The sequence below is a fragment of the Crotalus tigris genome, unplaced genomic scaffold (genome assembly GCF_016545835.1).
Source record: "Crotalus tigris isolate CLP2741 ecotype Arizona unplaced genomic scaffold, ASM1654583v1 scf7180000017791.1120302, whole genome shotgun sequence".
NCBI classification, from domain to species: Eukaryota; Metazoa; Chordata; class Lepidosauria; order Squamata; family Viperidae; genus Crotalus; species Crotalus tigris.
Genome location: NW_024096638.1, coordinates 513,588 through 541,039, shown reverse-complemented (window position 1 = coordinate 541,039; position 27,452 = coordinate 513,588). Strand labels below are relative to the sequence as shown.

The following is a 27,452-nucleotide window of genomic DNA, read 5'->3' as shown; positions in this document are numbered from 1 at the left end:
CAGACAAATGGCTATCCACTCTCAAAAACCTCCAGTGATGGAGCACCCATCACTTCTGGAGGGAAGCTGTTCCACTGATTAATTGTCCTGTTAGGAAGCTTCTCTTTAATTCCAGGTTGCTTCTCTCCTTGGTTAGCTTCCATCCAATGTTCAACTCCCAGAATTCCCGAACCAGCTCAGTGAGTCTCAAAAGCGGTTTAGACAAAGCTTTGCAAGATGTACGTGTTGTGCACTAGTTTGCTAAAATCTCTAGTGTTTTGGGGGGAGGGGAATGCATCATTGGGCATCATCTGCACGCCCCAAGTGACACCCCAACCAGCTGGGTGACCTCCTCCTGCAGCTTCACATTGATGCAATAAAGCAGGGAGAGAGAAGCAAGCTCTGCAGTTCCCGGTGGATTGGGTCCCTGGGGCGGCCTCTCCTACCCCACCAATGCCCAGCGGAAGTATCCCTGAGGAAGGAAAGGCAGCTCTGCCCCCCCACCTGCTCCGTGCTACTGAATGACTCGGATCCAGAGAGAATGAGAGGCCCGGAAAGAGATTGTGGGCCACAGTCCAGGTCATTCTTGACTTTTTCATCCCCTCCAAAAGCCACAAAGGCAGGATCCGTGCAACAAGCTAAACCAGGGGTTGGCAACCTTAAACACTCAAAGAGCCACTTGGACCCATTTCCCAGAGAACATACTGGGAGCCACAGAATGCGCACACACAAAGGAAGGGGAGCTTGATTGAAGAGTTTAATTAAAAATAGAGGCTGCTGTGCATGAGTTCTCTCTCTCTCTCTCCCCCCCCCTCCCTTTGTCTCCCTCCCTCCCTCTGATCTTCTGCTCACCTGGCCTCACGCTGTTCTCCGACAAGCTGACACACGTTCTTATTGGACTGGTTCTCTCCTGCCCTTGGTCTGCCAGTCCTCTTCCCCCACTCAGTGTGTGTGTGTGTGTGTGTGTGTGTGTGTGAGAGAGAGAGAGAGAGAGAGAGAGAGAGAGAGCACGAGAGAGCGCTACTGCTTCCTGCTGAGATGCAGCAAAGGCAGGAGCCCCGCCCAATAAGCTTGCCAGTTTGTCCAAAACAGCGTGAGGCCACTCTTTTTTTTACATACAGAGAGAAACAGAGAAAAGGAAAGCGAAAGTGTCTCTCTCTATCTCCAAATGGCGGAGGAAGCTGGGAGCCGCAGGAAAAGGCTCAAAGAGCCACATGCTGCTCCAGAATCATGGGTTGCTGACCTGTAAGCTAAGCAAAAACAACACACGTGAAAGCTTGGTGAAATAAGCCCGGCTATTGGCAGGCCTTTGCTGGTAAGGAAGGGTGCAACATTTAGGACGCAACCTTTTAACTCGTGCACTAAATGAATTTTGTGGAGAGCTTTTCCACCAAAGCCCTCTGGATGGGGCTGAGGGGTCACGGTGCCCCTCTGTGTGCCAGCCAGGGAGTCCCTTTGCTCTTCACCCCTTGCCTGCTCCTCAAGTACCCTTCAAGTAGCAAGGAAGGTTCAATCAGAAGCCTTTATTTTTTCACCCGTTCTGAATCCTCCAACAAAGCAAATACAAGATTCCAAATACAAAATCGGGAAAGGAGGGAAGCGCCTGGAGGGATCCTGTGCAGGGAAAAGGCTGAGGGGAGGCTGCCCCCCCCATTCCTGGGCTTCCCAGGAGCATCCCTGCAGCCCTGTCCCCGGTGGCAGACGAGGGGCAAGAGACCCTGGCTGGGCCGGGCCTTAAGTCTCCCGCATTTCCTCTGGCAGGGAGAGGGGCTGTTGCTGCGGCAACTGCTGCTCCCCGTCACTGCGGAGGGTCTTCATATATCTCTGCATCTTCACAATCATCCAGGAAGGGATGGTGAAGGGCTTCAGCTCGTCCAGCTTCAGGTCCTGAGAAGCCCTGGGGGGAGGAAGAGGAGGAGGAGGAGTGGGAAAAAGAGGAAGAGGAGGTCAAGACTAACAGCGTTTTAAAGGGACGGGGGGGGGGACACCCTTTGCCCTGCTCCGGCCTCCTCGGAATGGACTCAGCTCACCTGCCTCCCTGAGCCTCACCTGTACTCATCGCTGGCAGCCAGGTCCTGGATGTCCTCCTCCAGCAGCAGGTAGGCCTGTGCAGGGAGAGACCGCGAGGGCATCAGGGGAGGCCAGCCCCTCCTGCCTGCAGGAGAAGCGCTGGACAGAAGCCCCTCCTTTGACCAGACACCCCAGGCCAGGGAGAAAGATCCACTTACTCCCCCCCCTGCCTGCTGCTTCTGCCCCTGCCCCCTACTGACCATCTTCCCTCCGGTGGCCCTCATGTACTGCTCCTGAGCCAGCCAGTGCTTGTCTTGTGGGTCTGCTGCGTACTGGGAGAGAAAGAGAGAAAGTGGGGGGGGGGGGAGAGAGAAGCAGAAGTGAGGAAGCAGCCGCTGCCCTGAGCTTTGATGTCCTTCAGGATTTGGGGGGCAGTGGGAGGGGGGACTCCAGAGGCAATGCCACGGGCTATACAGCAGGGATCTCCAAACTCTTAAGACCTGTGGACTTTATGGCTGGCCAGGGAATTCTGGGAGTTGAAGTCCACAAGTGGCCAAGGATGGAGACCCCAGCAACGAGGGGCCTCCCCCAGTGGAGAAGGAAACGTGGCCCTTGGCCTGGTTGAGCCAAGCAGGTGGCTTCCTGCAAGCCGGGGCAGGGGGCCACGCAGGAGCCCACGGTGCAAAACCGGAAACAGGATTAAGCCAAACGTCATCCTGCCTCTGCGCCAGAGTAGACACAAGCCACATCCACAAAAGAGCCCAGAATTATGGTCCTAAGTCAGGGGTAGGCAACCTTGGCTCTTTTATGACGGGTGGACTTCAACTCCCAGAATTCCTGAGCCAGCATGAGGGAACTATGGCCCCCTCATGACTCGTGGACTTCAACTCCCAGAATTCCTGAGCCAGCCTGGCTCAGCTTGGAAACCTCTCCCTTTCCCCTCAGCTTGGCTGGCTCGGGAATTCTGGGAGTTGAAGTCCACCAGTCATAAAAGAGCCTAGGTTGCCTACCCCTGTCCTAAGTGGTGACGGTCATTAAGTAGGTCGCCATGTGACCCCACCTGATTTTACAACTTTTGCGGCAGTTAAGTGAACACAGCTGTGCAGTCCTCCATTTACAACAGTTCATTTAGTGACCGGTCAAAGTTACAGCAGCACTGAAAAAAGGGACTTAGGACTGTTTTTCACACTTGTGACCGTCACAGCACCCCTGTTCAAAATTCACCCACTTGGCAACTAGTTCGCATTTACAATGGCTGCAGTCTGCCGGGCTCACGCGATCCCTTTTGCGACCTTCCCTGTCAATGGGGAAGCCAGATTCACTTAACAACTGTGTTTCTAACTGCAGTGGTTCCCTTAATAGTGGCAGGAAAGCTTTTAAAACAGGGCAAAACTCACTTAACAACTGTCTCGCTTAGCATCAGAAATTTTGGGCTCAATTGTGGTCGTAGGTCAGGACCATCTGTATTCAATGAGCATTTTTTGCTGGAAACTGGAATTCAAACGCTGATTTCTGGCAAAACCCCACCAAAAATGGCAGTCGTGTGGGCATGGGAATACTGCAACCGCTTTAAATGCTGGCTGCCTGCCAAGTGCCCAAAAAGCTACCATAATGGGGGGTGGGGGTCCTCAGAGCTTCCAAACCGTGTCCATCGGTCGTAAGTCCGACTATCTGTGATCAGATGCCAGCTTCTTTCTCCTCTGCCCTGGGCCCGAGGGCATTCTTGCTGAAAGCACTGGGCAGGGTCCTCCCTGGGGTGTGCGGGCTAATTAAGAAATGCCCCACCCACTCGGATTCCCAGTGGCCAGGTGAGGAGGCAGGAAGATCCCCCCCACCCCCCAGGAAAGAAACCGTACTGACCTTAAACAAGTGGGGGTGCTTGATGTAGAGTCTGCCTCTGGTGCCCCCCATCCCGAGGGCCCTGAATCAGATTGGAAATGGTTAAAGTCTGCAATGGTCAAGGGGCGACCCCCACCCACCCCCTTTGAAGAAGGACAACTGTGTCACCGGCTCCCCCTTACTTGTTCGCTCTTGACCCAAGGACGAAGCTCGTGGTCTCCGTGAGGCGCAGGGGGTCCCACTGCAAGGCCAGAGGCGAGTGGACATCAATCCATAGCAGGAACTGACCAGAGGCCCCATGACTTCTCTGGGGGCTCCCCGGTCAATGGCCTGCGGATGGGTGGGGCCCAGGCCCAGCCCCTCGGCTCTGCCTCGGAGAGGCTGCTCTCCCGCCCACTGCTCTCTCCCCCCTGGGTGGCTTTGCAAACTCAAGGGGGGCCCGTGTGCCCGGCGTACCTTCGGACCGTCCCTCTGCACTGGCTCAGAAGACTTGCTCTTCCCCCTGGAAAGCAGAGAGGGGGGCTTGGGGGGCTGCTGAAGCTGTGACGGCCAAATGCCGTGCGTTTGTCCTTCCGGGGGAGAACCTTTTTTGCTGCCCCCCCTCCATACCCTAACCGGTTGTGTGCCAGGTTCGAATCCCTCCTTATAAAAGGACACCCCCCCTCCCGCTTCCTGGTTTACTCCTCCTCTTATAATGGGAGGTTTTGGCCAGAGGGGGGTCCCAAGGCTTCACGGGGAGAAGAGGGCAAATGCAGGCCAGTACAGATTGCCCTCCCCCCCGAAAAAAAATCCTTGTCCGGAAACTCTACTCACACGCTGACACCTGAGGCACCTCGGTCACCGGGCTGGCTCTGTCCTGGCGGTCTCCCCTTTCTCTGCCAAGGAGAAGACCTCATCAATGTTTCCTGGCCGCCCGAAGACAGCGCCAGCCGCCTTCTGCCGGGGGCTCCCCAATGGCCTACCTTTTTTGGGATGGGGCTCCCCTGTTGGCTCATTTCGTCTTCCAAGGGCTTCGCCCGCTGCACAGAGAGACAGAAAGTGGCAGCTGCAGAGCGAGACCTGCTCCCTGCCCCAAGTGGGTGGGCTCCATACAGAGATGGCCAGGGGCTTCTCCCAGCAGAGAGGCGAAGGGGCCCTCAGCGCCTTAGCCAGACGCCCCCCCCCCCAGCCTGGCTTTTGGCCCTTACCTTGATGGCCGGCAGTTCGTGGGGAACTCTGGCTATCGGCCTCTTACCGTCGCAGAACAGAAGCTTGGCCTGCAGGGAGAGGAGGGTGGTCAGGCCGGCCCCAGAGAGCCGGTCAGCGTCCCTGAACCCCTGACGCTGGCGGCTCCAGATGGGCCAATGGCCTGTGAAGGCATACTGAGCGCCGACTTCCGTTAATTTGAGCAGCTGAGGGATGCGCTTTCGATGGTCACCCTATCTCAATACTCACGTTTTATTAGTTTATCAAAATATAAAATGCAGAAATACAAAGAAAAATGTGAATAATGGCAATATAGGGGAGGAAAATGTTATGGTAAAGGGGAAAAGAAAAAGCAGAGCAGTGATCTCCAGCTCCTTTTGGCACAATAGAATAAGGTAATAACCTGCAACCTCAACTTTTCACTTTTACATACTAGAACAGGGGGAGGCAACCTTGGCTCTTTTATGACTGGTGGACTTCAACTCCCAGAATTCCTCAGCCAGCATGGGGGAACTATGGCCCCCTTCATGACTCGTGGACTTCAACTCCCAGAATTCCTCAGCCAGCATGGGGGAACTATGGCCTCTTCATGACTCGTGGACTTCAACTCCCAGAATTCCTCAGCCAGCATGGGGGAACTATGGCCCCCTTCATGACTCGTGGACTTCAACTCCCAGAATTCCTCAGCCAGCCTGGCTCAGCTTGAAACCTCTCCCTTTTCCCTCAGCATGGCTGGCTTAGGAATTCTGGGAGTTGAAGTCCACCAGTCATAAACGAGCCAAGGTGGCCTACCCCTGTACTAGGAGTTGGAAGGGACCTTAGAGGTCTCCTAGTCTAACCCTCTATTCAAGCAGGCGACTCTATACCATTCCAGACAAATGGCTGTCCAATCTTTTCTTAAAAACCTCCGGTGTTGGAGCACCCACAACTTCTGGTGGCAAGCTGTTCCTCTGCTTAACTGTCCTGACTGTCAGGAAATTTCTCCTTAGTTCTAGGTTGCTTCTCTCCCTGATTAGTTTCCATCCCGTTGCTTCTTGTCCTGCCTTCAGGCGCTTTGGGGAATAGCTTGACTCCCTCTTCTTTGGAGCAGCCCCTGAGATACTGGAAGGCTGCTATCCTGTCACCCCTGGTCTTTCGTTTCATTAAACTAGGCATGCCCAATTCCAGCCACCATTTTTGTATTATATTATATTGCAACCGACGATTACACTCAATGGTCACCCTCGATCCGCAGCTTGCTAGGGCTCCCACCGGCCTTTGCCCAAACAAGACAGAGAGAACGGAAGAGAAAGCAGGGCCTTCCCTTCGCCCGGGGGGGGGGCTGCCCACCATCCTGTGCTCAAAAGCAGCGCTTTCTTAGCAGTGATGCAGCCGCAGCCCCCCATACCTGCTCCAGGCAGCTGCGACACGTCTCCTGGATGAGCTGCTCCGTGTCCACGTCCTCGCCCACGTTCTCGCGCACGTTCCCTGCCGCCTTTTGGAAAAACTGGAGAGAAGGGAGGCCCCCCTCAGGGTCGGAAGGCTTCGCGACACCGAGGACAGAACGGGTGGCATTTGCAGGCAGTCCTCGACTTACGACCACAATGGAGCCCAATATTTCTGTCGCTAAGCGAGACAGTTCTGTGAGTTTGCCTCATTTACGCCCTTTCCTGCCCAGTTGTTAAGTGAATCACAGCAGTTGTTAAATCTAGCTTCACCATTGATTTTGCTTGTCGGAAAGTCGCAAAAGGGGATCACGTGACCCCCCCGGGACACAGCGATCCTCATAAATATGAGTCAGTTGCCAAGCATCCAAATTTTGTTCATGTGACCCTGGGGATGCTGCTGTGACAGTTGTAAGTGTGAAAAACAGTCACTTTTTCCAGTGCTGTTTTCACCTCGGTCACTAAGCAAATGGCTGTAAGTCGAGGACTTCCTGTATTGATTTATGACCTTACCTCGTGGCCGGCCTTATGAGACGCAGCCCTGGCAGACTGGCGACCAGCCCCAGCCCCGCTGCCCCTCCAGGATGTCCAGCAGGGCGATCCTGGCTCCCACTGGGACCCCTCCCTCGCTGCCTGGGCCAGGCATGGGGAGGTAGGGGGGCCTGCTGCCATAGGGGGGGCTGGGGCAGCTGGGGAGGGCCATGCAGGTGCTCCCTCTCCCTCCCCCCTCGCAGCCCCCTACCTTCATGTACTTGCCGAAGACGGCCTGGATCTCCTCGTTGATGCTGGGCTGCAGGACGGCACGCAGCAGGTCCATGGAGACCACGGGATCGGTGAAGCTGCGGGGGGGGGAGAGGGTTGGCGTCCTTCTCCCCAATCGCGACCCCCCCCCACCCCAGCACCCTTCCCGGAAGCGATCCTCCCATCACCCCCAGATATGGGGAACTCAGGGAAGGGATGCCCTGGGGAGGGGGAGGTCCGGGGGAGGGGTGAAGTCTTGGGGAGGGGGAGGTCCCGGGAGTGAAGCCCTGGGGAGGGGGAGGTCCCGGGGGGGGGTGAAACCTGGGGAGGGGGAGATCACGGGAGGGGGAGGTCCCGGGGGGATGAGGTCCTGGGGAGGGGGAGGTCCCGGGGGGGGGAAATACCTGGTCATCATCTGGGAGCGCCGCCCCCGCCGCTGCACCAGCCGGTGCTTGATCATGATGTTCCAGGGACTCTGCGGTGGGGGGGGGGGAGAAAGAGGGAGGGTCAGAGGCGCCCGCCGGCCACGCCCTCTCGCTTCCCCCCCCCGCCCGCAGGCCCCGCCCTCACCGCCGCCCCCGCCGCCGGCTCCCCATCGCCCGCCCCGGCTGCCGCCGCCTCCTCTTCTTCCTCGTCGTCCGGCTCCTCGTCCTGCGCCGGCGGCGGCTCGACCTCCCGGGCGGCCCCCATGCTCCGCCGAGCCTCCCGGGCCCCGCGGGCGCGCCTCCCTGACGTCACCGCCGCGCGACGGCCCCCCAACCCGGACGCGGCGCGCGTTGCCCGGCAACGGCTTAGCTCTCTCTCTCTCTCTCTCTCTCTCTCTCTCTCTCTCTCTCTCTCCCGTCCAGGGAGGCCCCCCCTCGAGGAAGCGGGCGGGGCCTGCCAGACCCCCGCTTGACGTTGGGCTCCCCCATAGGTTTCCCCTATCGAGCCCCAGCCCAATGAAGGAGACGCCCCCTCCTCCCGGACTGCCCCAAGGAAGGAGGGCAAGGGGCTCCTTTGACCTCCGTGGGGGGGTTCAGTCCTGGCTCTCAAGGGGGGCTCCTGGACCTGGCAGGGCAGTTGTGGGACTCTTCCACAGGTACAAATGTAGGTAGTGTTAGAAGTAAAGTCTTCATCCTGGTTCATCCAAGCCGGGAATAAATAAGCAAACATGGCGACTGCTTTGGGAAGAAGGTTACAGTTTATTGCAGAAAGATGGTTCTTCGGGAAAGTGCAGAGGAGAGAAGGGGCTGAGCACATGGTGTAGTAGGTTTTTATATCCCCTCCAGCCTTTTGTTTGGAATAGTTTCCTGTTCCTGTGGCATGAACCTTGAGGCTGTTTCTGAGTGTTTGTCTAGGCCTTGATATCTGTGGTTTAATTCTATTATCATATCCTGCTTCCCAGGTGATGGGGCTAATGACACCTAGAGTTTGGGTGGGGTATGCAGATCTTCTCTTTTCTTGATTGCTCTGGCAACTTTCTGATGGTTTTTACATCTGCATTTGTATGGGGCTAGCGCTTGCTTGGGCCAGAGAGATAGATTTGGGGCCAGGTTTGGTTTTAAAAAGTCCTTTTGAGGAAAAATATATTTTTCTGCCCTTTTTAATATTTCTTTCTCTGGGCTAACTTCCCTCAGTAGTCCTCGTCTTACAATCACAACCCAGCCCAAAATTTCCTTTGCTAAGGAAGATGGTAGTTAAGTGAAGTTGGCCCCACTTTACGACCTTTCTTGCCACTGTTGTAAAAGGAATCGCTGTGGTTGTTAAGTGAATCTAGCATCCTATTGACTTTGCTTGCCAGAAAAGTTGCAAAGGGGGAAATCACGTGACCCTGGGGATATTGCAAGGGTCGTGAGCAGGGGTGGGATTCAGCCGATTCGCACCACTTTAGCAGAACCGGTAGCTAATTTTTGGTTGTCCAGGCCCAGAATGGACTTCCGGAAGCGGCATCCACACAGAGAACTGGCTGTTCACCTATTTGAATCCCACCATTCCTCCTCCTCCTCCTCCTCCTCAGTGGTGGGATTCAGCCGGTTTGCACCACTTCAGCAGAACCGGTAGCTAATTTTTTGTTGCCCAGGCCCAGAATGGACTTCCGGAAGTGGCATCCACACAGAGAACTGGTTGTTCACCTATTCGAATCCCACCACTAGGTGAAAAACGGTCATAAGTCACTTTTTTCTGTGCCATTGTAACTTTGAACGGTCACTAAATGAAAGGTCGTAAGTCGAGGACTACTTGTGGTCACCACTTGTGGGACCAGAGACTATGGGAGGGGGGCAAATGAGGGTTTTTGCTTTCTGGCAGTCTCGGAGGGCAGCCAGTTGGGCTTACCAATGTTCAGCCTGCTGACCTGTGGGATTCTTCCCTTTTTTAAAGAATTGCCATATCTGGTGCAAGAGAGACGTGACATCATGCCCTGGCCTTACCTTAGAAGTCATAAAAAGACATTTTGTTTTTGTTTGTTTTTTTAAACACATTTATATAGTCCCAAAGGTGCTTTTTCCAGTATTTGAGGGGCTGCCACAAAAAAAGAGGGGGTCACATAATTCACCAAAGCACCAGAGGGCAAGACAAGAAACAGTGGTTGGAAACTGACCAAAGAGAGAAGCAACCTGGAATTAAGGAGAAACTTCCTGACAGTGAAGACAATTAACCAGTGGAACAGCTTGCCTCCAGAAATCGTGGGCGCTCCATCACTGGAGGTTTTTAAGAAGAAACTGGACAGCCAGTTGTCTGAGATGGTATAGGTTCTCCTGCTTGAGCAGGGGGCTGGACTAGAAGACCTCCAAGGTTCCCTCCAGCTCTATTCAAAACTGGACTTTCTTGTTTTTCTTTGAAGATGTTTCACTTCTCATCCAAGAAGCTTCTTCAGCTCTGACTGGATGGTGGGGAATGGAAGGATTTATACTCCTTGTAGACAGCTGGTCGTTTGCCTTCTTTCAGAGAGTTATTGAGGTCACCTGGAGGTTTACCTTTCTTTTCAGGATCACCTGAGTGGTGCAAATGGGTGTGGAGCCTTCAACACTGCTGGAAGAACTGTGTTGTAGCCTGGAGATAGATGGTATCCTATTCCTTCCCCTCTGTTGAGAGAGGGCTGTTCAGTTTTAACCTAGATGCTCTCCTTGACCCCTCTTTCAAGCCAGCAGTCCTCTCTGGCCAGAATGTGGACTTTGCTGTCTTTGGAAGTCTTTCAAAGGCAGATGAACTGCTGAATCTTGTCCTGATGGGTTTGTTCTCCTATGTTGTGCACGCGATTGAGAATCTCCATAGACAAATTTATATAGCTGCTGAACTCACACATAGGTGAGCATACAACATTTAGAAAAATTATAAAAGTCTATCACAAAACAAAGCCATTAAAAACTCTTCTGTCTCCCTCCCACGGCAGGAACAATACAATCGGATTCCCCACTTGATCGGCCCCATCTCTGATCTGTTGACGAAGCCAGGTTATATTAGCTGAATGTTGACGAAGGCCAGGTTATATTAGCTGAATGTCTCTTTGTTTTGTCAAAGCTTTCATAAGGATGCTTCCATGACTGGGTGTGAACTGGAATTGAAAAGGGTCAGGGAAAAGGCAGGGTTGCAGACCTGGAGGGCAGGCTGGCATATGGGCATATGGGCATTTCTGGATGAATGAGTAGTGATTTGGAGAGCTAGAATGGAAAGGATGGATGCCGAGTGCCTCCAGGAGGTCAACAGATTCTAGGCAGTGGTTTCATCTTTTCCTCCAACTGTGTCTGTGTCTGTGTGTGTGTGTGTGACAGAGAGAGAGAGAGAGAGAGAGAGAGAGAGAGAGAGAGAGAGAGAGAGAGGTAAAGGGATATGACCAGCAGACCTTGTTCTCTGACTTCCAATCATTCTTCATTGCATCAAGAGGCTTGCACAATAAATCTGCCTTTGGGAGGATCCGCCCAAGGTCATCCCTGGATTCTGGAGAAAGGATTGGAACTGGCACATTGTGTTCAGCTGCGTGTGTCAGCTTTGATTAAATCTAATAAAAACAACGTTTGTTGCTGTCAGCCCCTCAGGCTGTAAGATGGGCGGCCATACAAATCTATAATAAAAGAGGACAAAAGAATTTCTACAAAGCCTCCCTCCTAACTAAGGCCGTGCTGACATACAGGATCTTTCCCTGGACCTTAGGGAGATGACTTTAGGATGGCAAGGGATCCAAATAGAAAATGCTAGAGGCTGACCACAAAGACGAACTGGAATGATGAAATGAAGGTCAAGAAATAATAAATAGGTAGAAGATCATTAAGAGAGATCCAGCCTAGAAAGAAGGGGAAACTTCCCGACAGTGAGAACAATCCCTTGGTGGAATGGCTTCCCTCCAGAAGTTGTGGGTGCCCCATCACTGGAGGCTTTTAAGAAAAGATTGAACAACCCTTTGTCTGAAATGGGATAGGGTCTCCTGCCTTGAGCAGGGGGTTGGGCTAGAAGACCTCCAAGGTCCCTTCCAGTTCTATTATTCTTATGTTCTAAATATGGAGAGGGTCAAGCTGGCCTGAAAGACTACGTGGGAGTCTTCCTGGCACTTACATCTGGGTGCCATCCAGGGCTCAGTGCAAGACACTCTGTGTTGAAGCAATTGTGTCTGGCAGTCTTGAGAATTTAGTGGGCTTAATGGATAGGAAGCTGAGAGAGAAGAATGGCAGGTTTGAATGTAAATAGCTAAGCGAGTTGGCAAAAAATACTGAAAAGGAGAGGTAAGGGCTAGGGTGGTGATGTCAAGTATCTCTCAGCCCCTGGAGATGATTGAGCACCGCAATAGGTAGGCATCAGTTGGGATGCTGTCTCTTGTGGCGCTGATCCAGCTGCCTCCCACCCAGCGTGAATGGCACTCCAGGCTGGCAAGGGGAAAAAAAAATCTCCTGTTTGGCTCTGTGTTTCTCTGCCTTAATCCTTAAGGTTGCAGAGATTGATTGATTGATTGATTCATGCATTCATCTTGTCTCATTGAAATGTGGCACACTCCCACCAAGAGGTCAACTCTCTGTTCTGGAGGTGCAAGTGACCCTCGGTGGTCGCTGCTTCGGAAAGCAGCTTGCCAGACTCCAGACACCTGCCCCTCCTCCCTTGGGCACCCTAACCCATATCCTGTAAGCACCACCCCCCCGGAGACTTGGATGACCCCCAAACGTGTTATTACTTTGCAAGGCATTGAAGATCTGGCTGTTTTCTCAGGCATTTACATCAGGTGAGTAGATCAGCCCTGCTCTTATTGATGTGGGGTTTGTGGGGGGGGGGAGGGATATCTGGAATTGCATATGGTGGATTTTCTATCTTGTAATCTACCTAGAGCAGTGCTTCTCAACCTTTTTAATGCCGCGACCCCCAACCGGTCGTAAGTCGAGGACTACTCAACCGGTCGTAAGTTGAGGACTACTCAACTGGTGCAGCACCGTTTGCAGAAGGGGACTTTTGGCGGGCTCAGCAGGGCAGAGACAGCCTGGACGATTCCTATTGGCTTTGGAAAGCCAATAGAATTAGACTCTATTCAAGAGAGTCTATTCTATTGGCTTTCAAAAGCCAATAGAATAAAAGGGAGTAGCACAGCTAAGGAAAAGGGGGAAAAAATGGGACTGCATTGTTTGGCGACCCCCGTGAAATGGTCGTTCGACCCCAAATGGGGTCCCCACCCACAGGTTGAGAACCGCTGACCTAGAGTCTGAATAGAATAGAATAGAATATGGAATGGAATGGGAACTATACCATCTCAGACAGGTGACTGTCCAGTCTCTTTTTAAAAACTTCCAGTGACGGAGCACCCACGATTTCTGGAGGCAACGTCTGTTCCACTGGTTGATTGTCCTCATTGTGAGGAAGTTTCTCCTTAATTCCAGGTTGCTTCTCCTTTGGTCAGCTTCCAACCATTTTTTCTCATCCTTCCCTCTATCTCTTGTGTGAGAAGGAGAGAAAACGGCGTGGGTATTACATAATAATTATATTTTCTTATCCCACGCTCTTAATTTCTTCCTCTTACTATTTTTACTGTGTATTTATTACAAATTTATGCAAGCTGCCTATTCCTAGAGCTCTTGGTTGCTTGCGGTATACAATGTTTCCGCTCCTTTCTCTGCTTTGAATAACATTGCTTATGCTGAAAGGGAAAAATGTGAATTTTTACGTATGCACGGTTTTACCTCCAGGCCTTTTTTGACCTTGAAATGCCAGGACTAATTGCCGCCACCAGATCACATCAGGGACTCTGGTTGGCTTACAAAAATGAAAACAGAAAAGTCATCACAAGGAACCCCGGGATGTCCCCAAAACAGCTAGCGATGTGTGATGTGTGGAACACTTATTCTCTTTTCCCCTGAATAACCTTCCTTCTCATTTTTTCATGAAGCAAGAGAAATGGACAAAATGGACAAAACTCAGCAGCCCTTTTTTGTGCGGCTGCTGATGAAAACAGGATCACCAACGTGATCGCCAGGGTCCGATAATGGATATGGCACAAGAAGAAGAAAAGAAGAGAAATGTAAAAGAATTAGGAACCGAAGTGGAATCGATTATACGGCAGACCAAACAGAAGCAGCTTCTGATTCTTCTTGGCGGAAAAGACGTTGGCTCTCGCCCGATTCCCCTGCCGAATCCGCTGGGATAATTCAGGGGGCCCTCGACTTAAGACCACAATTGAGCCCCAAACAGTTGTTAAATGAGTTTTGCCCCATTTTACAACCTTTCTTGCCACAGTCATTAAGGGAATCACTGCAGTTATTAAGTTAGTAATATGGATGTTAAGTGAATCTGGCTTCCCCATTGACTTTGCTTGTCAGACGGTTGCAAAAGGGGGTCACGTGACCCCGGGACACTGAGACTGTCATAAATACGAGTCAGTTGCCAAGTGGCTGAATTTTGATCACGTGACCCTGGGGATGCTGCAATAGTGTGAAAAACGGTCATAAGTCACTTTTTAAAATGCTGTTGTAGCTTTGAATGGTCACTAAATAAAGTGCTGTGAGTCTAGGAATATTTATATGTGACCATAGATCAGGGGTAGGCCACCTTAGCTCTTTTATGACTGGTGGACTTCAACTCCCAGAATTCCTGAGCCAGCCATGCTGAGGGGAAAGGGAGAGGTTTGCAAGCTGAGCCAGGCTGGCTCAGGAATTCTGGGAGTTGAAGTCCACGAGTCATAAAGGGGCCATAGTTCCCCCATGCTGGCTCAGGAATTCTGGGAGTTGAAGTCCACAAGCCATGAAGGGGCCAAAGTTCCCCCATACTGCCTCAGGAATTCTGGGAGTTGAAGTCCACAAGTCATGAAGGGGCCATAGTTCCCCCATGCTGGCTCAGGAATACTGGGAGTTGAAGTCCACCAGTCATGAGGGGGCCATAGTTCCCCCATGCTGCTCAGGAATTCTGGGAATTGAAGTCCACGAGTCATAAAAGAGCCAAGGTTGCCTACCCCTGCCCTAGATGGAGGAAGATGTGCATGGCAGAAGCGCCAGGAAGGTTTGGGGCCTTGTGGGTAAAGGTAGCTTGCATCCAAAAGACAGGTTCCACTCTGTTGGCCCATTGATGAAGCTCAGGCATGAGGCTTCCCAAACATCTACGTACAAGACACGGTCGCATTCTGCAAAACCTTCGCAGCCCTGGGCTCTCTCTCGGTGAGCAACTTTTGCAAAATTGCAGAAGTGGTTAAAAGGCAGGAGGTACCACAGTCATTCCCAAGGAACATCCATGGACTTCCTCTTTAAATCAGAACTAAACCCCATGACCCATTGGATCATCGTTTCCTTACCAGGTCCCTCAGGGCTGTCTCATGGGGCGCCGTCACTGGAAAATTCTTAATAATTCAGGCAGTGAGTCAGACGTTTCTGCCTTGAAAGCAGCCCATAGTGAAATGAACACACAGTTGAATATTAGCACTCTGTAATGCCCTTGTAAGGACACACTAGGAATATTGCATGCAGTTTTGGTCGCCATGATATAGAAAAGATGTTGAGACTCTAGAACAGTGGTTCCCAACCTTCCTAATGCCGCGACCCTTTAATACAGTTCCTCATGTTGTGGTGACCCCCAACTCCCCCATCCAGTTGGCCGGGGGGGGGGGGCAGGAAGGCCGCTCCTCCGGCTCCGCCCAGCCTGGTTGGAGAAGTGCCATTCCTCTCCCTCTTTCTCTCTTTCTCTCTTTCTTTCCTCTCTCTCTTCTCTCTCTTTCCTCTTTCTCTCTTTCCTCCTTCTTTCTCTCTCTTTCCTCTCTTTCTTCTTTCTCTCTTTCTTTCTCTTTCCTCTCTCTCTTCTCTCTCTTCCTCTTTCCTTTTTCTTTCCCTCTTTCCTCTTTTTCTCTTTCCTCTCCCGTTTCTCTCTTTCTTCTCTCTCTTTCACTCTTTCCTCTTTTTCTCTTTCTTTTTCCTCTCTCTCTTTCTCTCCCTTTCTCTGTTTCCTCCCTTTCTCTTTCTTTCTTTTCTCTTTTCCTCTGTTTCTCTCTTTCCTCTCTTTCTCTCTCTCTCTTATGGCAGCATCGTTGGGGGTCCCCACTGCCCCTGGCCCGGCTGCCGCCCCTGCCGGGACTCTGCGCTGCCTGGCCTCGTCCTCCGTCCATCGATGGAGCCGCGGTGGGGCTGTGCCGCGCAGCCCGCCAGCCCCTCTGCCAGCCTGGCTGCTCCCCCCCAGGCATAGCTCTTCCTCCCGGTGCCTGCCCGAGCCGCCTTGGGGGCAGTAGGAGGAAGAAGGGGAGGAGGAAGAGGAGGGCAAGGAAGCCGCTGCCAGCGCCGGGCCCCAGGAGGCAGCTCTCCTCTTCTACCTTTGCTGCATCTCCTTTTCCTTCCCAGCCGCCTGGACTTTGGCATGCCTTCCTGGCCAGAGGGGCCAATGGTCGGGCTGTCTGGGGATTGCAGGGGCTTGTCTGCCTTGGGCCGCAGCTTGCGGAAGGGCTGGCCCGCTCAGCGGAGCCTCCAGCGGGCCACTCCCAGCAGGGATCCCGGGGGCTTCCCGGGGTGGCTCCAAGGCCACGAGGCCCTGGCCGCGCTTTTCCCAGGGGATGGGGCACCCGGGCGCAGGGGCAATCAGGAGCCCTGCAGGAGGTAAGTCCACCTGAGAGAGAGAGAGAGAAGGGAAGCGAAAGTGCCTCTCTCTCTCTCTCTCTCTCTCTGCAAATGGCGGAGAAGGCCGTGCGGAGACGGATGCGGAGCAGTGTCTCGGTTCCTAAGACCATCGGAAATATGTGTTTTCCAATGGTCTTAGGCGACCCCTATGAAAGGGTCATGCGACCCCCGAAAGGGTCCCGACCCACAGGTTGAGAACCGCTGCTCTAGAAAGAGCGCAGAGAAGAGCAACAAAGATGATCAGGGGACCGGAGGCTAAAACATACAAAGAACAGTTGCTGGAATTGGGTATGTCTAGTTTAACGAAGAGAAGGATGAGGGGGGACATGACAGCAGTGTTCCAATATCTCAGGGGCTGCCCCAAAGAAGAGGGAGTCAAGCTATTCTCCAAAGCACCTGCAGGACAAGAAGCAACGGATGGAAACTCATCACGGAGAGAAGCAACCTAGAACTAAGTGGAAAATTATTGACAGGGAGAACAATTAATCAGTGAAACAATTTGCCTTCAGAAATTGTTGGTGCTTCATCATTGGAAATTTTAAAGAAGAGATTGCGCAATCATGTGTCTGAAATGGTGTAGGGTTTCCTTCTTGAGCAGGGGGTTGGTCTAGAAGACCTCCAGGGTCCCTCCCAACTCTGCTATTCTGTTATTCACTTGGCCACAGGAAACGTTTTACAACATATTCTAAAATGCGTGATGATAGTTTTCATTTTGTAAAAAAGTTTTATAAAATTACAGATTACAGCTACGCTGCCTGTGGAACCCTGGCAGTTGAAGTCCACGAGTCTTAAAGTTGCCAAGATTGGCGACCCCTGTGATCTAGAGGAGGTCACTCAGGTGTGTGGGCAGCCCCTCTGCCTGCCCCCCTTCTTTCTCCTTTGGTTGAATTGACAGGTTGTTTCTTCCCAGGGAGCCCTGCGGGAGACAGACGAGGCACCTGCCCCAGGAACTGGTTCTGCCAGCTGATCCCTGTCACAGTCTCCACCAAGACAGGTAAAGATTGCTCCCACCTGGCTACTTCTTCCTGTTCTTGTGGGTGAGGAAATGAGGATAGTTATCATGCTTGGGTGTTAATTTCTCAATTACTTAAGGTTATTGTTCCATTAAAGAGACAATTGATGAGGGTGTCCGGCTACAATGATGGGAATGCCACAGGCTAATCACCCTTTGCAAATGGGGCCTGAACATTGTGCCACGTAAATGTCTCTGCAGGTCCTTAGTCATCCAGGTCCTGGTTGTCCCAAAGGTGCTTTTTCAGGAGACAACTGGACTTCCTTGTTTTTTCCTTTGAAGACGTTTCGCTTCTCATCCCAGAAGCTCCTTCAGGTTCTGACCGGATGGTGGAGAAGGGAAGGATTTATACTCGTTGCAGACAGCTGGTCTTTTGCCTCCTTTTAGAGAGTCCTTGAGGCCACCTGGAGGTTGACCTGTGTCCTCAGGGTCACCTGAGGAGTGCAAATGGGGGTGGAACCTCCTTGGACCTGCTGAAAGGATTTTGGGGTAGACTGGAGATGGATGATGTCCTATCCCCCCCTCTTTTAAGGGGGGGGGCTCTTTCCACTTACTGTGCAGGTCAAGAAGGACCTACCTGGAATGTAGCATCCTCTCACTGCTAACCCTTGTGGGCTGCTCCAGGCCTGGCCAGCTTTTCCGGTCTCTCCCAAGTGCAGACGGGCAAATGAGCGACGTAGCTTCAGGAGAAGGCAAGGACCCATCTTCTCCTCGGCCTTCCCATGTGCATATCTTTTCCAAACCAGGCCAAGGGAGACGACTGTAGATAGACCTTGACTCACAGCAGCTCATTAAGTGACCGAACCTAACAACAGAATTGAAAATCGGTCCTTTTTCACACTTACGACCGTTGCAGCATCCCCACGGTCTTGTGATCGAAATTCAGACGCTGGGCAACCGACTCGTATGTATGACAGCTGCAGAGTCCCGGAGTCACGTGATCCCCTTTTGCCACCACCTGATCGGCAAAATCAGTGGGCAAGCTGGACTCACTTAACAAGCGGGTGACTAACTCAACAACTGCAGTGACTTTGTGAGTTTGGTCACTAAATGAAGTGTCGGTAAGGCAAGGTTACCTGTACATGTGGCGGGACCCCCAAGAAGGGCCTTCTCTGTGGTGGCTCCCACCCTCTGGAACATCGTTCCCATAGAGATTAGACTGGCCTCAATTTTGATCCTACTTCGCAAGACCCCCAAACCCTGGTCCTGCCAGGATGGAGCCCATGCAGGACCTCGCTTGACTGCGTGTTGTCGCCAGTGGGGTGGACGTTTATTGTTTTTATCCTTTTTCTATCGAGCTTTTCATTGTTTGTCGGCTAGCCAGAGCCGCTGGGAGTGAGGGGGCGGCCATGTAGGTCCTCTGAATAAATTAAATAAACAAATTAAAGTGTGTCAGAGTCTGGGCACGTTTGCCAGGGACCGTGGGCGATGATGCCAAGCCATAAAGAAACATGCCCGATTATGGGAGGCTGCGGGCGGGAGGAACAGCAGCGCTGCCCGACTCTGGATAACACAAGGGCAGACACGGCCATCACCGATAGTCCTCGGCTTACGACCACAGTCGAGCCCAAGATTTTCTGTTGCTAAGCGAAACACTCGTTAAGTGAGTTTTGCCCCATTTTACAACCTTTCTTGCCACCGTTGTTAAGTGAAACACTGCAGTTGTTAGGTTGGTCACGTGGTTGTTAAGTGAATCTGGGTTCCTCCATGGACTTGGCTCGTTAGAAGGTTGCAAAAGAGGATCACGTGACCCCCGGGACACTGCATAAGCGTCATAAATACGAGTCGGTGGCCCAGTGTCTGCATTCTGGTCATGTGACCAGGGGGAGGCTGCAACGGTCATGAGAAAAATGGCCGTAAGTTCTCTTTCAATGCCATTGAATTTCCCCCCTAATCAAGGAGAGAAGCAACCTGGAAGCCACCTGACAGGGAGAACCATTGACCAGTGGGACGGCTGCCCTCCAGACACTGTGGCTGCTCCATCATTGGAGGCTTTGAAGAAGAGATGGGACAGCCACCTGTCTGAAATGGCACAGGTTCTCCTGCTTGAGTAGGGGATTGGACTAGAAGACCTCCAAGGTCCCTTCCAGCTCTGTTATTCTCTTGTTCTGAATGGTACAGGGTCTCCTGCTTGAGCAGAGGGTTGGATAAAAACAGGGGTCCCCAACCCCCGGTCTGTGGACCAGTACTGGGCCGCGGCATGCCAGTAACCGGTCCACACAAACAAGTGAAGCCCCATCCGCAGGATGCAGGCCCCACACAAAACCACGCACATTGTGGTCCGCGGAAAAACCTCTCTCCACGTAACTGGTCCCTGGTGCCCAAACGTTTGGGGGCCTCTGGACTAGAAGACCTCCAAGCCAGTGGTGGGATTCAGCCGGTTCGCACCGGTTTGGCAGAACCAGTAGCTAATTTTTTGTTGCCCAGGCCCAGAATGGACTTCCGGAAGCGGCATCCATGCAGAGAACCAGTTGTTCACCTATTTGAATCCCACCACTGCTCCAAGCATCTCTCCAACTCGGCTATTCTCTTATTCTGAACGGTACAGGGTCTCCTGCTTGAGCAAGGGGGTGGACTAGAAGACCTCCAAGGTCCCTTTCAGCTCTTATCTGAATTGAATTGAATTGAAAATGACCGATTTTTTTTTTTTTACTGCTGCCAGCTTTGCCAGAAGGAATGTTCCTGGCTGGCTGATCTCGGTAGACCCCAAGTGTGCAGGTTGCCTAGGCAGGTGGGAAGAAACGCAGGGGTCTCCTAGACCCCCCATGGGCAGAAGCCAGAGCCGTCATCCTTGGGGTCCAGCCCTCCCTCCCTCCCTCCCTCCCAGAAGCCTTCAGGCGATCTGGCTTTGTGCCGTTGCCGGATCTGCCAGGCTGCTGTGTGGGAGGCAGAACTTCTGGGGTGGCTGTCAGGGAAGGGACTCACAACCTGCTTATCCACAGGGCCTGGCGGGCCCTCCCGCCAGCCATTCCTTTCCCTCCCCACAGCCCAACCTAGGGCAGGCTTTATAGCCTGGAAGAAGCGCGCTCTGGGCACCGGGAGCCATCCGTCTCTTGGTGCTGCTGGCATGAAGCCGGGGTGGCTCTTGCTGCTCGTGGGGTCTGTGGTCCTCTGGACGGGGCTGCCGGCCGCACCCCCCCGAAGTGAGTACAGGCTGCGTGCAGGTGAAGGCAGCTCCTCGCCTGGCTTGATGCTAGGAGTGGAGCAGACCACCTGGGCAAGGGAGATGGGGGGGTGGGCAGGGTGGAGGAGGAGGAAGCGGACGGGGTCCTTTCCTGCACCCCGCGACCTCAGCAGCAGAGTTGCTGCGTCCTTCCTCTCGGAAGAGGTGCCAGGTTGGGGTACAGGCAGTCCTCAGGTTATGACCGTAAGGGAGTCTGCTCATTGTGATTGTTATAAAACAGGTCAGTTGGGACAACCATAAGGTCTAGAGCAGGGGTCTTCAAACTTGGCCCTTTTATGACTTGTGGATCTCAACTCCCAGAATTCCTCAGTCAGGCATGCCTGGCTGAGGAATTCTGGGAGTTGAAGTCCACAAGTCATAAAAGGGCCAAGTTTGAAGACCCCTGGTCTAGAGTCACCTGCTAATCGGGGGGGGGGTTGGCTGGCTCAGGAATTCTGGGAGTTGAAGTCCACAAGTCATAAAAGAGCCAAGGTTCCCCGGCTCTGTCCTAGACAGTCCCAAAGCTCAGTCAAAGTCCTGCGAGGGAGGGGGCAGTGGGTGGGGGCCAGCAGAGCCACACTGGGAAATTCTGGGTCCCCCGAGGTTGCCCAGCTGGGCTCTGAGGGCGCCTGGGCCTCCCTGTGGAGAACTTGGGGCTTCCAAAGAATCTACTGGGCTTTGAGAATCCCCCAGGAACACTTGGGGGGGGCAGTGATGTAAGGTCTCCTGCCTTGAGTAAAAGGTTGGACTAGAAGACCACCCAGGTCCTTATTCTGTGTTCTAAAACAGGTGTCTCCAGCCTGGTCAACTTTATGACTTGTGGACTTCAACTCCCAGAATTCTCCAGCCAGACCTGCTGGCTGGGGAATTCTGGGAACTGACGTACCCAAGTCTTAAAGTTCTTATGGTTGGAGACTCCTGTCCTAAAAGCCTTACTGGAAGGAATGCTGGTGAGCAGGGTAGACCTTGGGAGGGTCCCTTGTGCCCCCTCCCCACAGTGAGCTTGCCCTGGTTTGGGGGGGCACAACTGCCCAGGCCCTATGGTTGTAATTCTGATGACTAACCATTCATTTCCCCCTAATTATTTCCAGGTCATTTCCTCTCATTTACACCTGCAAGCCTTGGGTGGGGTTCAGCTCCTGAGAGCTTGTCCACCCCCAACATATTTTGTAGACAAATAGAAACCTCACAAATTCCTGTTGAGTTTCGCACAGGCACAAAAGGAAAAATACAAAGAAAACATCAGAGGCTCAGTGGAAAGAACAGGCTTGTTATAATGACACACCTCATGACAAGTGTTGTCATTGTGTAATATAAACGGTGCTAAACAATTAGTCTTTGCTCTTCATACGGAATGTTCGCCCCATTATCGAGTTGAGGAAGCGGGGAAGGGAAGGGAGTGCGCGGAAGAAGGAGAGGGCCAGCTCCATGCCATGGAAGCTGTTTGGCGAGAGCCCAGGTGAAATCTCACAAAGAGTCTAGGCCTGGGTGTCCAACCTTGGCCACTTTAAGGCTGGTGGACTTCAGCTTCCAGCCTGCCTGGCTGGGGAATTCTGGGAGTTGAAGTCCACCAGTCTTAGGAGTTGCCACGGTCGGGCATTCTGGATGATGTCAGTCATTTGGTGAGCCAAGTCCATTGAGAATTTGTGTAGCTCAGGATTGAAATGAGGGGTCCTTGGTGCTCTCTGAGCTGGGTGGCTCTCTTGCAGACGTTTCATGACCCAACTAGGGAACATCATCAGTGCTGGAAAGGAAGGGGGTTTGGAGAGAGGAAGAGGAGGAGGAAGAGGACTCAGGGTCCCTGGTGCTCTCTGAGCTGGGTGGTTTTCTTGCCGACATTTCATGACCCAACTAGGGAACATCATCAGTGTTGGAACAGAGAGGAGTTTGCAGAGGTGGGGGGTAGGAGGAGGAGAGGGGAAGAGGGGTAGGAGGAGGAAGATAAAGAGGAAGAGGACTGTGGGGTCCCTGGTTCTCTCTGAGCTGGGTGGTTATTTTGCAGACGTTTCATGACCCAACTAGGGAACATCATCAGTGTTGGCAGGGAGAGGGGTTTGCAGGATGGAGGAGAAAGAAAGGGGGGAGGAAGGGGAAGGCGGGGGAGGAGGACTGTTTGGCTATTTTCTTGCAGACATTTCATTGCCCAACTAGGTGCCATCATCAGTGCTAGCAGGGAGTGGTTTGCAGAAAGGAAGAGGAGGGGGGAGGAGGAAGTTTCCTTGCAGAGGTTTCTGTACCCAACCGGGGAAAATCATCCCAGATGTTTTGCACCAAGGAGACATCCGGGTCCTTATTTGGGGGAGGGTCCCTAGAAGGAGAAGGATCTCCCTCCTTGCAAAGGGAACGAGGGGCCCATCAACTCAGTTTCAGTGGGACCCCAGAAGGAGCCCAAGAGAACCAGCCACCCCCCCTCTAGATCATGCGTTGGCAGGTCCAGGCCTCCTTCCCTCCCTCTGACGCCATTTGCCTTCTCTCCCCCTTATTTAGGGACTCCTGGACAGCCCCCTCTGTCCCCCAGCGGTGCCCCTGGGGAAGCCCCCCAGGACAGGGTCTCGCAGGAGGAGGAAGCAATGCTGGCATGCATGATGGCCCCAGAGCCTGAGGTGGGGCAGAAGAGTCCTTGGCCCCAGGGGAAGGAAAGCCGTGAGGACGGGGAGATGGTGGCTGAAGAGCCCCAGTCGGGCAAGGAAGGTGGCCTTCCCCCTGGGGCAGCAGGTCCAGCCCCCCCTGGAAAGCTCATCCCTAAAACGTATCCACCGCCGGAAAGACCACCTGCAAATAACCTGGAAGTTCAATCTTCTGGAAGGCCCGGAGCAGCTGAGAAGCCCCAAGAGCCATCTGAGAGGGACCCCTCTCCGGACACTGGGCCCCAGCGGGGAGGGGGCCCTGTCTCCAGGGAGAAGCGCTTGCCTGGTGGGAACATGCCCTGGAAGGAGAAGTCCGGCGGCCTCGGCAGACCCAAGTCGGCTTCCACGCCAGTGTTGCCCAATCTGGGAACCTGGAACCCGGTCTGGGATCCCAATAATGAGGCCACCTCTGGTGGGAAGCTAAACGCTAGCGAAAAGCCCACTTCTAGCACCCCAGGTGACAAACCCACATCTGGGACGGGGGAGCCCATCTCAAATGAAAGGCCGGATCCCGGTTCTGGACACTCCATCCAGGACAAGCCGAAACCAGCTTCAGCTGCTGGGCCTCTGACTCACGAGGGCCCCCTACCTGAAGGGAAGCCAGCTTCTAACTGTGGCCCCAAGGGCCCTGGCAGACCCCTGGCTGGTGAAAAGCTCACATCTGGAGAGAAGCCGTCTTCCCACCTGGGACACGAAAAACACCCGTCTGCCGACGAGTCAACTGCCTCCGACAAGCCAGAACCTGGGGGGAAACCCGAAGCCGAGAAGGAGTCCAAACCTGAAAAAGAAGCTGAGGAGAGGAACGAAACTGAGGAGGAGGACCTTTTTGATGATGATGATGATGAACAGGAGGAGGGGGAGAAAGGAAAAGAGAAGGAAGAAGGCGCCGCAGAAAGAAACGAAGATGGCGATGCCGCCTTTGACAAGGAGCTGGATTATGGATTAAACAAATCCCCCTTTGACGCCTATTCGTACCACGATGCCTGGAGCGACGAGGGGGCGGGAGGGGCCGATGTTGGCTTGAGGGGAGAAACGGCAGCTCTTCCTGAGGCTGGAGAGGCCAACAATGACGGGAAACCGATCTTCGATGCCTGGGGAGACCTTGTGGGAGGGTCGAGGCCCTAACGGCAGGCCAAGAAGTGCTCGGAAGGGGATGGAAGAAAGGAAGGTGGACCTGAAGCACAGTTTTGGCAGCCTGGAGCTTTAATTTTTAAATAAATGAAAATTTGTAATTTCAATTTAATAGGAGGCCAGGACAGTCCCTAATCTGTGTCCTATCCTGCTGCTTCCAGACTCTGAGTACACAGAGCCCTCGACTTACGACCACAATTGAGCCCAAAATTTTCTGTAGCTGAGACAGCTGTTAAGCGAGTTTTGCCCCATTTTACGACCTTTCTTCCCATTCAGTTGCTAAGTGAATCACTGCAGTTGTTAAGTGAGTAGCACGGTCATTAAGCGAACTAGGCTTCTCCATTGACTTTGCCGGTTAGAAGGTCGCAAAAGAGGACCACGTGATTCTGGAACACTCTGGGACCGTCATAAATAGGAGTCAGTTGCCAAATGTCTTTTTGATCACATTACCCTGGTCACATCCCTTTTTTCAACACTGTTCTCATGTCTAACAGTCACTAAACAAACTCTGGTAAGTCGAGGACTACTTGTACTGTCTACTACTGATGTACTATAGATATATTATCTTCTTGTGCCATATCCGTTATCGGACGTTGGCGATCATGTTGGCGATCCTGTTTTTATCAGCTGCCACACGAACAAGTGCTGCTGAGTTTTGTCCCAACCGGTCCCTTAGATTTTGAAGCCACGATGTTCTTCTTCTGCCTGGGCCTCGTTGTCCTTCCATCTTTCCCTGGAGGGTTAAATGGAGTAGGCTGTATTTTTCTGGGTGTCTATAGATATACAATAGATATCTAATACTGATACACTATGGATATGTGCTTTGGAAAAAAAAGACTCCTTTGTGTGTTGGGGCAGATATTGCACACCTAAAATCCTTGGTACATTTTGCGGGTTCCTACCCTTCAGCCACTAGGCCTGGATGTCCACTCTTGGCAACTTTAAGGCTTCTGGACTACAACTCCCAGAATTCCCCAGCCAGCTATGTTGGACACCACTGGCCAGACTATGAGTGTGGCTTGAGTGATTTGGATGTGCCCTTTACAGCATGAAATTAGCCACCGTGACTTTTACTCTTTTCTCAGGAAGTTCTTGTGCTCCTCCAGAAGGTGACACAATTGTGTGAACCAGGCTGTGTTTTGGAAATGGGGGGGATGGGCTTCCTAGCAAGGCTCAGCCATCGCTTTTCAATGGTGATCTTCCTCACCCGCTGAGGCAATTTCAATGTCTATTACAGTCTATTAGTTTCCAGCAGGGAGACTCATTTAGCACTTCAAACACAAAACATGTAGTCCCGACAAACCTGAGTCTTAGTAAATAAATATTGGCAAATAAATCTGACTGATGGAAATGTCCTGTAACACGAATGGTTGTCTGTGACAACTGGCCACTCCCACACCCCTCCTACTTATGTTCCAGCCAGGGAGGGGCTGGCTAACGTCTTCATCTTTTCCCTGAGAACCATCTCATTGCCTTCCATTGCTCTCCTCTCTGCACATACACGCATCTGGGACGGACCCATCTGTTCCTCACTCAGCTCAGGCCCCGAAAACGGCTGCCTCTCCACCTTAGCATGGGCAGATGGCCCCGGCTCCGCATCTGGCTCTGAGTCTCCTTGCTCATCAAAGCCTTCCAAAGGCTCTGATGTATTAACTCAGGTGCCTCCTCCTCCTCGGACTTGGATGCCAACTCTGCTGGCAGCCAATGGACCACAACACTATACTGTTCCAATCAGGATTACCCAGTGCTCCCCTGTTTATGAGCAGACACAGCCCACTAATTTTATTAAGCACACTACGGCCACTGAGCAAAAAGACAACAGAATTTGTATAATGAGTGGGATTTAGGCACGGCAGGCTGTTTGTATAGTCCAGTGTAGTTTTTACAATTTTGTGACCAAGAACGTCTGCTAACATTGCTTGACATGGAAATGCATTCATTTTTCTCTTTTGCTTTTAGAGCTGATTGATGCTGGGAGGGGGGAATGTGGATGAGAGTTCAGTTAGTCATAACCACAAAAAACTCAGCCGTGGGAATTCAAGTTTACTGAGCCCAGAGTTGATAATGATGGGCTGGAGAGCTGTGGAGAGAGCCCATGTTTCAAGTTAGTTGGGGAATGTGATTTATGACTGTTAGTTGGAGGAGGGAATCGTGTTTTCCTACTTTGTGCCCAGGGAAGGGGAATTCAGTTTTTGGCTTCAACTATGTAGTGCCGATATTATGCTTCCCGAATAAAAGATTCTTTAAGGTAAACAATGCCTTGAAGTTCTTTTGAAAGTTTAATCTGTCGGAACCATGACAATATCTGCATGAGGGACATCGTCAAAGGCAGCCATGACACAAGGATTTTGTTTTTTGAGCCTGATGTCATCTAAGTGAAGATGGACCCCTATTCTCAAAGCACCTGAAGGCAGAACAAAAAGTAACAGATGGAAACTAATCAAGGAAAGAAGCAACCTGGAATTAAGGAGAAACTTCTGGACAGTGAGGACAATCAACCAGTGGAACAGCTTGCCTCAAGATGTTGTGGGTGCTCCCTCACTGGAGGAAGAGATTGGACAGCCATTTGTCTGGAATGCTATAAGGCAGGAGTGTCCAACCTCAGGAACTTTTAAGACCTGTGGACTTCAAGTCCCAAAATTCCCCAGGTAGCATGGATAGCTGGGGAATTCTGGGAGCTGAAGCCCACAAGTCTTAAAGTTCCAAATTTGGGCACCCCTGGTCTAGGGTCTCCTGCTCAAGCAGGGGTTGGTCTAGGAGACCTCTAAGGGTCCTTCCAGCTCTGTCATTCTTTTACTTCTCACACATTTGATCATTGTTCATTGTGCAGCTGCTCCACCAACTCTCTAATTGTGCAGTAATTGTGGAGTAAAATTATAGGATACACTAAAGTGGGTCATCCTGACCATTGTTATTTTGTGTCCCAACAAATAACAAGCAGGAGGTAGCAAAGCTAGACGTGAGGGTGAGGGACAGCGATCGTGTTCAGTTTGTCATTGGCTAGGATTCTGATCTGATCACACTTTTTGGTTCTGCCTGTGGGCCAGCGACTGACAAATTGACTGGTTGCCCTAAGGACACCGAAGGCCAAAGCTGTGATTTCAAGGCCCAAGGCAACCCGGGGGGGGGGGCAATAATGGTGTGTTAGAGAATTTTAATTTCTCTGTTGGTGAAAAATAAATAAGAAGCTCTCACAGTTGACTGTATTTAGCTGATTCAGATAACCTTTTTATATTCATATCAAAATATTTACAATACCATACATTCTTCTTTACAGCAACATAGCTCAATGAAGACCTC

The 27,452-nt window shown here is 52.2% G+C and overlaps 2 protein-coding genes across 2 annotated transcripts; one reads left to right on the top strand and one right to left on the bottom strand.

Moving 5' to 3' along the window:
• Positions 1-1,482: 1,482 nt before the first annotated feature.
• On the bottom strand, positions 1,483-7,921 carry DNTTIP1 (deoxynucleotidyltransferase terminal interacting protein 1). The gene is made up of 13 exons (XM_039342401.1): positions 7,749-7,921; positions 7,583-7,653; positions 7,180-7,276; positions 6,401-6,499; positions 5,016-5,084; positions 4,791-4,847; positions 4,642-4,703; positions 4,285-4,330; positions 4,011-4,069; positions 3,850-3,910; positions 2,250-2,321; positions 2,029-2,084; positions 1,483-1,876 (listed from the first exon to the last, which is right to left on the bottom strand). The coding sequence occupies exons 1-13, from the start codon at positions 7,866-7,868 to the stop codon at positions 1,714-1,716; spliced, it is 1,032 nt and encodes a 343-aa protein (XP_039198335.1). The 5' UTR covers positions 7,869-7,921; the 3' UTR covers positions 1,483-1,713.
• Positions 7,922-20,318: 12,397 nt separating this feature from the next.
• On the top strand, positions 20,319-26,606 carry LOC120307544 (basic salivary proline-rich protein 1-like). The gene is made up of 2 exons (XM_039342400.1): positions 20,319-20,374; positions 22,882-26,606. The coding sequence occupies exon 2, from the start codon at positions 22,965-22,967 to the stop codon at positions 24,144-24,146; it is 1,182 nt and encodes a 393-aa protein (XP_039198334.1). The 5' UTR covers positions 20,319-20,374; positions 22,882-22,964; the 3' UTR covers positions 24,147-26,606.
• Positions 26,607-27,452: the final 846 nt, after the last annotated feature.

Bases quoted from the DNA above. Each gene is read 5' to 3' on its own strand.
- DNTTIP1 (XM_039342401.1), bottom strand. From the start codon at position 7,868: ATGGGGGCCGCCCGGGAGGTCGAGCCGCCGCCGGCGCAGGACGAGGAG. The intron at 5,085-6,400 runs GTATGGGGGGCT...CTCTCCCTGCAG, and splicing joins GTCGCAGCTGCCTGGAGCAG to GCCAAGCTTCTGTTCTGCGA. The intron at 1,877-2,028 runs GTGAGGCTCAGG...TCCTCCCCCCAG, and splicing joins GCTGCCAGCGATGAGTACAG to GGCTTCTCAGGACCTGAAGC.
- LOC120307544 (XM_039342400.1), top strand. From the start codon at position 22,965: ATGCTGGCATGCATGATGGCCCCAGAGCCTGAGGTGGGGCAGAAGAGT.